A 10734-nucleotide genomic window follows, 5' to 3' on the forward strand; every position below is an offset into this window, starting at 1 on the left:
GATCAAAGTCTCGGGGTATCCTAGAAGGAAATATTTCTTAGACTTAGAGCAAAATTCTGATGCCTTCATAAGTCTCTGTTACAGAGTTGCAAATATCTTGATGACCACCAGCAACCTGCAGCCCCATATGCAACCCCCTTCTCGCCTACCATTTACCGCGCTCTTGGATTCGGCACACGCTCGCTCGGCTGGCGGCAGTCAAATGTATGCATATGCAAGCAAGTTATAACTGATCTGGTGACTCGTACAAATGTCTTGCATTAACATCACCCCCTTTTTTTCCTTTACTGTCATTTTCACCTTTTTAAAACGCCGCGCCTAACACACCACTACCGGCGGTTAAGGCCAGAGTCTCAGCGTCATCATGTCTCACCTCACCCACCTACCCGCTTTAGCACGGGATAAAAAGCACAAAAAATCTGATTGGTTGGGATACTGATGGTTGTCAGGTTCAAGTCACGCTGGAGGGGTTTAAAAAGAGAAAAGGGGAATTGATCTGATGCTTGTTGTTAATCACGGGAATGGGTACGGGTAAAGGCATCTCGATCGCGGAGGAATCGAGATGTGATGAGGGTGCAGAGGGGATGGTCACGTTTGGGGAGAAGGATGGGGGAATTTTGGGGTGTTGATCTGTGATGGGTTTGGACGGACGAATCATTAAATCCATATTCTTTTATTTTATTCTTTTGCCAGTGAGATAAAATAGAATAATAAATAAAATATCTCGGTGTCCGTTGTTATTTCTTGATTTTCATTCAAACCAGGCCCGCAACGTTACAAAATGGAATATCTTGGAAAGTCTTGATGTCTGCGCCTCATTTGTTTAATGATAGAACAGGCAATGACAGACAAGGTGGCCAAAGAGGGGCTGACCGAGTGCCCATTCTTTCCCGTGTCTCTTACTTATCTTTCCTTTCCGCTGGCCGGTGACCATTCCCAAACTCTGTCTGTGTTTGGTTGTCTTCGTGAGTTGACCTGTGAGAGTTGAGGGTTGGGAAAGCTGAAAGGTCAAAGCTTCGGCTCGCTGGGCCTGCATTCCGCCTCATTTTTAGTGCCATGTACCAACAATCAACGTTTGCCGGTACCAGAGAAATCACAATCCGGGGAACGCCTGGGATCAATTCCGGGCGGTTGCTTTGGCTGCGAAATTGTGTCAAGGCAAGGCGGAAGGAATGTGGGGAAGGTTTTTGGGGGAGGATGACAGCGGCGGGCAAAATGCAGTCTGGGAATCTTGACAATCCAGATTGGGGATGTTGAGGTCCCATCACGAAGTCGAACTGGGAATTGAGAATGTCCATATCTTGGTAAATGGGTGAACGGGATGCAACGCTGCCGGCTTGGAAGTTGAGACTTTGGTTGGCAAGCAAATAGTCCTGTAATCGAAGATGGTGTGCTTTACTTGTCATCGAGATCACGACAAAACATCGGCCAGGGAAAGCCGTCTCTTTCTCGATACACCTATTCCACAGGTTTTATTGTTAGTGTTTTACAAGCCCCACAAAACAGGTGCCCACACTGTTCATCCTTGGCAGCCACTACGCAATATCGAAGTTCATCGAATTTTAAGTCTCTTTGTTAGCAATTGCTATGGCAGGGGTACCGAGTTCACGAACGACGAGAGGCAGGCCCTCCATCGATTATTCTATGACGACCTTATCGCTCGCAAGCTTCCCTGGCGGGATTTACGGTGGTATATTCATGGATTTGACTACTGGGGAGATGGAGCCTTCATTACAGCGAGGATCAACGCCGGCTTCAAGCGTCGAATTTAACCGCGAAGGATATAACTTATAGTCGAACATAAGTAGGCTCGAGTGGCCTTTGCCCGTGAGCAATTGGCACTACGGCCCAGGCTGGAAGACTGGGAGCTAGTATTATTCAGTGACGAGACCTGGGCTACTACCAACCCTATGTAGAAGAGGTGGCTTACAATACACGACGCCGAAAATATCGAAGACTGGGCCACCATACGGCAAAAGCCTCACGGTTAGATGTTCTGGGGGTCTATATGCGGAGCCACCAAAGGACCGTATTTTGTGTGGGAAAAGGCATACGGTGGGATCAACAGCGAGAAGTACCAGAGGTATATTCTCCCACTTATCTACCGGTTTATTATGAAGAAAAGGGTGCAAGGTACTTCTGTGGCTTTTCAACAAGATAACGCTTCGAGCCACTCATTAAAGTCTACAACGGTTTACATTGCTAGGCTGGGAATTGAACAGCTAAACTGGCCGGCGAAAAGCCCTGACCTCAGCCTTATTGAAAATGTGTGGTCCTGGATGAAAGACTGGCTCGAAGTCAATTACAATATTCAAGAGTTCGAGTCCTGGGACCTGCGCCAGGCCATACTTGCAGCATGGGAAGCAGTGCCTACGGAATACCTACGCCAATTAGCACATACAATGCCCAGGAGGCTCGAGAAAGTCATTGCTTTGGGAGGTCGGCTCACAGGTTTTTAGTACAGGTACTTAAAATTGTGTGGTAAATAGCTGGTTTTGTTAATACTGTGACTTTGACGTAATGGGCAATGAAAATGATCAAATGTGCGTTGTCCCGCCTGATGTGGTTAGAATGTACCGATCTAACAGTAAATACCGTTGGGGTAGGTGTAAGGTTGGCGAGGGGGAACATGGTGGGTTTTGACAGGTTACCCGAAATTGGAAATTGATCGTCGAGTTTTCCCCGTTTGGCTTTGAAGAGCGAGTCTTGGGCTCTTGGATGGCTTTTTGGGGCTAGGGCTGCTGTGAGGGGTGGAAAGGCACGGATTGGTGGGTGGTAGATCTTGCGAGGTACGAGTGTCAATGTCGAAATACATAGGCTGAGGATAGAGGCGTGCAGAGTACACGGCAATCAGGACCCGGATTTCTGCAAGATAATCACATAATAGAGAGACTCTTTTGCCCGTTTTGGAACCGAGAGTTTTGATGCCCATGATTTCGTAGAATGAAGGTTGTTGTTGTGATTATATGTTGTGGAGTTCTTATGCTGTCGTTGTCTGCCCGGACGCCGAGGCCCCCACCTTCCGTACCGGTGCCGGCGCCGGAAGCCACTGCGATAATAGATAAGATATCCGAGACCAGCACTTTAAAAGGTGCTCTTGGCTATCTGGTATCGAGTTCGAATGACCGCTTTGAACAACCCAATTTCTGTTTTTCTCCTGTCGACCAGCTTGTAGATGGATATAGCTCTGACGGCCATGCATTGCAAATCATGGTCTATGCCGTCAACCTCGTCACTCAATGCGCATCGAAGGAGTCAGAAACGCCAATTAATTCATGTGTAACTTGGGATCGTCCCGACCACGCGGTCAAAACCGGGACGGGTGCAGCAGCCCAAACCCACCAGCATTGACATCATCTTGTCATTCCTCACCACGGTGAGCTCCACCAAATGTTACACAACACAAGAGGTGAGTGAATCGGCTGCAAAGGAAGAGCCTCATATATCGAATGTCACTCTGAGTATCTCGATGCTGAAGCAACTCATCCGGAGATTGAGTGAGAAGTGATCTTCACTCCCACACTCGGCTCCGCGTGACCGTCCAGACACCGCTGTGCCCGTTTTACGGGCATCGAGATCTTCAAAAACGGTCGCCGAGTTTCTTCGCCAGGGTAAAGAATTCTGGCACATGAGTCTTTAAGTCATCAAAGCGGCATCACCGAAAGCCACACTCGGGCACCCTGAACCCGAAGAACGGAAATGCTTCTCGAAGAGGGATGGAAGTGATTCAGATTCATCGCTTGGGCGCATCTGATCACGAAGAGTTGAACTAGGTGAAGCGTAACAGAAACCAAAGCTGCCCTAACAAGCAAAAAGCGCCGAGTGACCACAACAGCCAAGCCTTAAAATGAAGCCGTCGTCAACACCCCTTGCTGTTCGCCGCTCAGGCCTCGAGTGGTTGGTTGGACTTCCAAAGCCCTTCTGGAAGGCCCGAGAGTGGTGATAGCAGGGGCATTAGCTTCACTTGCACCGTTTCCGGAAGGTGAGCCTTTACATCCCATTGGTCCCAAGCTGTCGAGCTAGGGAAGACAGGGGTTCCTCGAGGCTCTCTGGCGCCTTGGTGTTTGGTGTCAAAACATCTTCAGGGGGAGATAAAATGAAATAATAGGGAGAATGAAATTATTGGGACCGTTTTCTTGGTTTTATTTTATTTTATTTTATTTTATTTTGTTACAAGATCACAAGCTTCTCCATCACTCCACCCTCATTTCTTTCGTCTCAGATTGCCGGCAAGCCCTACGTCAAGGGGAGTGGGGTGGCAGAAACCACTGCCTTGGGCCCATGAACCACGTGGATTTTGGATGCTGAGGTCATTGATGATAACGGTACCTTTGACGGTGTATACAGGTGACAAGCAAATGAATGAGAGACAGGAAATAAGTGGTGTGCTAATGAATTGAGGTGGTGTTGAGCATTGCTGAGCGACTTCCTCGGCCATGACTGATGCTTCACGTGTCTCGGTGCGCCTTCCCGGAGTTGCACCGCTTGAATGGGAGGCTCTTTCCCTTGCTCCGATGCCACAGCTCGGCCGCCCAATCACCCCGCCTTTTGGGAACTGTCAGCTGTCAACCAACTTCAAGCACGCGACCACCCCTCTGACGTAGATGTTCCCCATCGACGATGATACTCAAAAGAGTCAATTCCTCTGGCGGCAGTCATCCAGTACGAAGTACCGGTATGCCGAAACTAGTCCCAAGGTGACTGTGGTCCTCTCACCATACTGCTGAAATGCATGTGTTCTTGATCGTGTTGTATTCGTGATCATTGTGCCATGTATTCATATGTGCTTATGCTAGATCGTGATCTGATAGGGCATCAAATCATTACCTACCTGTCTAACCCAAAGTTGCTCCGGAACGCCGCCCAATGTAGTTGGCCAGTCATGCCGGGTATCAACAAGCTTCTGATGGACCAATCAACTCCAAGTAAACAAAATAGCCACCCAGTTGTCAATTCTCGTTTCTCGGTATGCCTTTATCGTCCCTTAGGTATCAGACTTTGGAGTCCTGAGAAGCGACGGTGCTCGAGTTTGCCCTCTTCTCCGGTCCGTTGGCTGCAACTCTCTCTGTGCCTGGGCCCTCGACGGAGGGATCCTTCAGAAGAGGGAATTTGCAGACGCAGTTGTAGAGACCGACTATCCCGGACAGGGCACAACAAATGACCCAAAGCACGCGAAGAGCATCGATGATGGCTTTCCGGCAGTTGGGATCCCGCTTGATCTCTTCAATCATTCTCAAGATTTCTTCAGAGTTCATCTCCCCGCCTACCTGCCGGAGCCTCTGGTTCATGGTGTAGCTGAAGACAGTTGTGCCAATGGCAATACCAAGACACATTCCAGCCGACCTGGCCTGTAAGCCCATGGCAATTGCATGGCCGTTAAGTTCACGCTTTGTCGCCGCGAGAAGCGAAACATTGAGCGCTGCCATCAAGATGCCTGCCGCCAAACCAACACCGCAGTTGACGATGACCAACCATGGCAGAGGGGTGTTGTCGTCCATGAACCACAGAAGGCTGAGTGAGAGAACAGCTAATGGCCAGCCTACCGAGACAGCCTCCCGGATTCGATTCGTCCGACGCATCACCAAGCCGCACACCAGGGCCGCAATGGGTATGCTCACTGTTTCTGGAAGGACTGCGACGCTGGTTTCCATCTTACTATAGCCCCGCACACCTTCCCAGAAGAGGACGAGATGGAACAAGAGTATGTTCAGACAGATGCCGCAGACCGTCAGGCCGAGGATGGCTGAGACGGTGACCTGCTTGCTGAAAATCTCGGGCCGGAACATTGGGCGCCTCGCAAAGAACCGTTGATGCACCGCCAGTGTCGCCAACCCAATGACGCCCGATGCTAACGGTACCAAAGCCTGGACGGATATCCACGGGAAAAGCGTCGGAGCCATGACAAATGGCGAGAGGAATGACAGGGCAGACGGGATAAATATTCCGATACCGATCCAGTCGACACTTTTCAGATTTTTTCGAATGCCTAGCTCAGGTCTGTCAAACCCGAGCAGGAATGCCAGACCGATAGCAGAGATGACAAGCAGCGGAAGGTTCATGAAGAACAACATTCTCTATTGACATGTTAGCCACTGACATGTTCACATCTCGCACGATACATACCCAAGATTTGAGCCTGATGTATGCCGTTCCGATGATTGGTCCGCAGGCAAGACCGATAGCGGTGACAGCATTTTGGGTTGCCAGCCAGATAGCTCGATCCTGGATAGGCACGAGGTCGGTCAGGATAATAGCAGAGAGAACCGAGCCGGCGTTGGCAAATCCTTGAAAAGCACGGCCGGCAAGAAGAACGGCGATACTGTTTGCCGTTCCAGCGATGACTGTCCCGGCGGCTGCAAAAGTCAACACTAGCAGAAACGCTGGCTTTCTTCCGACGACATGGGAGATTTCTGCAACGGGCTGTTGGAAGATGGTGGCGCTCAGGTAGTATATGGTGCCCATGGAAAACACTTCCGTTCTCGTTGCGTTCAAGTCTCTTGCAATATCCTATGTTTTGCTGTTAGTCTTGCGGTGCTGGAGTCACCACAGGAAAAAGTCCCTACCGGCACGGCCACAGCTACCGAGGTCATGTCAAGATGAACAACGAACTGTATCAGGAGAAGAAACAGGAATATCGCCGCACGCCGTGTGCGAGAAACACGGCGGTGTCCCGGTTCCCCATCCTGCGTAGGCGTCACAGCCATGATTGAGGCTGCTGTTGATTTGAGCATGACAATGGAACCTCGGCCGGAGAACGGCTCCGTCTGACTTGATGGAGATTCCTTATCCATAGTGGCGGACTTACCTGCCTGTTACCTTGATGATCGAAATATGGTTCTTGAGGCGCAACCAAGGGCGGAAGGCGTACCGTGGAAACCAGAAACTCAATTCACTCTCGTATTGACAGAGACACGCCTTTGTATAAGAAGGCTACTTCCTCCTGTGTCGACCTGGTCCCAATAATGCAAACAACACGAGAAATTGCTGGATTACTTGTTTTTGAAGCTGACTTGGAGTTGGAACCTAATCGGAAGATCGATGGAGCTAGCAGCGATATCCGATGCTTCCCATTGCCTGCGGATCTGGGCTAGCAACAGCCACTCTGGCGGCTTTCAAGACCCGACCGGTCATGGACTATTGAGCACCGGACAATTGCGCGTGGCTGTAGGATGGATACGCCAGTGACGCCCAATCAAGAGGTTCCAGTTTTGTTGGGTGGGGGCACCCTTCCACGAGAATACGTCCGTCTGATATTTCATTGTTTACTTATGATCTTGAGGGCAACTGAGCCTGATCTGAAGAAGTCATCAGCTCGATCCGATCTAATCACATGAGACAGCATACTGCTATATCCGGGCGCTTTGCCACGGGATAATAGACTGACAGCTGAGCCGCTATTCAGTACAAGAGAGCTATCTTGAGAATCATCGTCATCGTTCAGTGGACCTCCGGACTACAACGACAACAACAAACCCACACAGCACCGGCCTTCTTGTTTCCGGGCGTAACTCTAATAGGTCGTATTGCTTTCCGAGCCGCCCAAAGCCTCGTGTTTCCGCCGCTTGCTTGACCGCCAGGGTTCTCACCTTGCGTCTTGTCCACACCTTGATGAGTCTCCGGTCCACACTTGACCACACTTGATCATCCCACTTGACTGCGATCTTTCCACGTTGAAGGAAAGAGTGCAATTCTTCGACCCGGGCTCTTTTATCCCACGTCTAGGGTGTCTCGAACCGATTTCATCGAAGATATCAACGCTACAGCTCGCTCTTCATCAACCATCTCTCTACTCTTCTTTACCTTCTCCCCTTCTATTCTCTTATACTCTTTGATCCAAAGGTGCATGACTCGTCCTTTACCATGGATCCAAACGCCACGTGCACAAACAACCGACCAGAGGTTCCGTTCATACCGTTCCTCGCCGGCTTAACGGCTTGGGCCGTGGTCAGATATGCTCTTGAAGGCATCGTCAAGCGGTTCAACCCCAAGTTCGACAAATTTCTTCGAGAGGACATCCGCCGCAGGTACAACTTCTACTTCAGCACTTGGCTGGGCACCATTGCCAAGGTCATCTCGGTTGTCTCATGCACAGCAGCCCTGGCGAGCACCCCGGCCGAGGGGGACCTCTACGGGCTTGTGCGTCCACTCAACACAGCGGAACAATGGTGCTGGGGTTGCCGGGCCGTCCTCTACATTCAGGAGCTGCCAGACCTGAGCTCTGTGCCCGAGTTGGTTATCCATCACATCCTTAGTATCGTTGCGATGTGTACCATCCTGGCCTACAGCGCTCCTCGTCGTCCGCTCTACCTCATGTGGGCCAGTCTCTGGAACGAGTTTCTCGGCAATGCCAGACGGTTGTTCAAGCTCCATGGTGTCATGACACCTCGTCTGGCGTGGTGGATGGCTGCTGTCAACTGCTTCCTCGTATGGGCCTTACGGATAACAGCTGCTATTGTGTCAATTGTTTGGACCCTCCAGAGCAACACTTATGGAGTGTGCCTGTTCGTCACGATTGGCTCGATACTGGTGTACATTTTGTACATGGTCCAATTCACAACGTGGGAGCTTGGCAGGTTTAGGGTTATCAACCTTGACATGACCCGCCCGGCGAGGTTCATCATTGCAGACAAATGGAGCATCCACCTTTTGGGCGTGATCATGGGTGTTGGGCTGGCCTTGACGGAGCTTTCCGCGCTTGTGATCTACGGGTCCAGCTCTGGGTACACGAGCTCCAAGGAGGAGCTGCACAGCATTGCCTGGGTTGCTCTCCAGGCTGCTGGTGCTGGGCTTTTGGGGTCTTATATTACTTTTCCCATCTTTCGGTTTACCATCCCCTCGGCTGCTACGTCACAGGAAGAAGGTGAGGAGCCAGCTGCTCCAAAGGCTGCTCTTCGACTTTCCCTTATTGGCGGCATCATCTCTGCCGGGTCGACGGTTGTGCTCACCCCCACCCTCGAGCCGACGGTCGACCGTGCTGCGTTTTTGGCCTGCATGGGGTTGAGTCTTCCGTTGATGATTTCCATCTTTCGCTTCGGTCAGGCGTTTTCCGCACCCGCCGCCGCTTCTCTCGAGACGAATCATGCATCTCTGGATGAGAAGCTTGTCGATGTCGCCGACGAGGGAATCGCGACTGAGCCTGGAGTGTTTCCCCCCAAAATGGTCAATGCTGCGGCCCATGGGATGTTGTTTCTCGGCGTCGCTTCTGCGCTTTGTGTGAGCCCGCCGCCTTCGCTTCTGGCGGTCAAGGGGTTCTCGAGCTTTGTACTGGCGATGATGGCGGGTGTTGAGCTGGGGAATCGTTGCGAGGGGAGGCACCGGAGGTTTTTGCACAGGTTGTTTCCTATGCTTCAGGCTGGGGTTGGGATTGGTTATCAGACTTGGTGTGTTGTTGTTGTCGAGGGGGAAAAGAAGGGGATGTTTGTCTTGGGGGTGTATTTGGTTTGCTTTGGGGTTGTGGTGGTTATGATGCCGATTGTGGTGAGGTTTTTCGAGGGGTTGTGGGCGAAGGGGAAGGGCAAAGGGAAAAAGAAGAAGAAGAATAAGGGGTGGGATTTGAAGGTTGTTAGCGTTGGTTCGGGGTTGGCGTTGGTTGCGATGTTGGTTTTGGGGGAGTATATGGGTTGGTGTAGTATGGCTGGGGAGCCGGTGGTGATGGCTGTGGGACAGGGGGACAAGTTAGGGGAGGTTGTGAAGGAGGTTGTGAGGGGTAAGGGAGAGGGCGCGGTTGGGTCGTGGGGTGTGTTTGCTAGTTGGCCCATGGTTGCTAGTGTACTTGGGGCGACGGTGCTGCCGGTGGTGATGGTGCAGGCTGTTGGGTGAGAGTTTGATTGGGAGCATGGGTATGGAAATCTGTTTTCTTTCTTCGGTTTGAAGGAGTCTGGCGTTGGGAGCAGGGAGGTGGTGGGAGTTACACGTCTTGGGGACATGATTATGATGAGGATTTACGAGGATTACCTACGATCTATGAAATGGGTTGCTGGCATTTATGGGGAGGATATTCTCCACGGAGTTTAGGGGTATATGGGAGGGTTATTCTTTTGATAAAAGCAGGTAGCTCTATATCTAGGTAGTGGTGGTAATCTAATTTTGCAGGCTGAAAAGCCGCAAAGGCCAAAATATCCTGGGAGTTTTCTTGAAGTTGGGCATGTTGATCTTAAGTGGGTGTTTCGACGTGAAGACACATACCTGATATTCCCTTTTTCATCAGATTTTGTTGTCATCAGTTCTGTGCCTGCTGTGTCTTTTTGGGGTTTGATTTTATCCCTATCATGATTAAGGCATCTGTGCTTATCTTTTCCGATCTATAGAACGTTTGTAACACTTTTTCTGTGGTACTTGGTAATCTCACTAGTTACAGGGGGTAGTGGTAGGCAAGGTATATTAATGAAGAGGGGATGAGTTGTGTTGTCTTCAAGCCATAATACTCTCTATCTCCTTTGATGTTCTCCCGTCAACCTACCTCACTTGCTTCTATATGGGTACCCAATAGCTCATGTCTCCATCTCCCACCTGGCATAGTTTTTGTTTACTTGCACTGTCAAAGAACATTAAAAGGCTTGACTGGATAGCATGCGCCATGTCATCGTTCTTCTGTCTAACGTTTAACCACTCTTGGTAGTCACAGCGATGAGGACCCCCCTTTCTTCAAGCCACTCACCCCTTTCAGCTCTTTGAAAGGTGTTGACATGTAGTTCTCACTAAGACATCAGACTTCAGTCTTTTGCAACCACCACA

At 50.5% G+C, this 10734-nt stretch overlaps 2 protein-coding genes across 2 annotated transcripts; one reads left to right on the forward strand and one right to left on the reverse strand.

The window, feature by feature from the left end:
• Positions 1-4346: 4346 nt before the first annotated feature.
• On the reverse strand, positions 4347-7143 carry QC761_406490 (uncharacterized protein). The gene is made up of 3 exons (XM_062878924.1): positions 6564-7143; positions 6124-6507; positions 4347-6074 (listed from the first exon to the last, which is right to left on the reverse strand). The coding sequence occupies exons 1-3, from the start codon at positions 6789-6791 to the stop codon at positions 4992-4994; spliced, it is 1695 nt and encodes a 564-aa protein (XP_062732608.1). The 5' UTR covers positions 6792-7143; the 3' UTR covers positions 4347-4991.
• Positions 7144-7860: 717 nt separating this feature from the next.
• Positions 7861-9819, forward strand: QC761_406480 (uncharacterized protein; the record flags this gene model as incomplete). The annotated part of the gene is made up of 1 exon (XM_062878923.1): positions 7861-9819. One exon carries the CDS (start codon positions 7861-7863, stop codon positions 9817-9819), a length of 1959 nt encoding a protein of 652 aa, XP_062732609.1.
• Positions 9820-10734: the final 915 nt, after the last annotated feature.

This window comes from Podospora bellae-mahoneyi, chromosome 4 (assembly GCF_035222275.1).
Source record: "Podospora bellae-mahoneyi strain CBS 112042 chromosome 4, whole genome shotgun sequence".
Lineage (NCBI taxonomy): Eukaryota > Fungi > Ascomycota > Sordariomycetes > Sordariales > Podosporaceae > Podospora > Podospora bellae-mahoneyi.

What these genes read in the sequence shown, in the direction of transcription:
- QC761_406490 (XM_062878924.1), bottom strand. Translation starts at nt 6,791, where the DNA reads ATGGATAAGGAATCTCCATCAAGTCAGACGGAGCCGTTCTCCGGCCGA. An exon ending in CGGTAGCTGTGGCCGTGCCG is followed by an intron (nt 6,508 to 6,563) that starts GTAGGGACTTTT and finishes AGCAAAACATAG; the next exon opens with GATATTGCAAGAGACTTGAA. An exon ending in ACATCAGGCTCAAATCTTGG is followed by an intron (nt 6,075 to 6,123) that starts GTATGTATCGTG and finishes ACATGTCAATAG; the next exon opens with AGAATGTTGTTCTTCATGAA.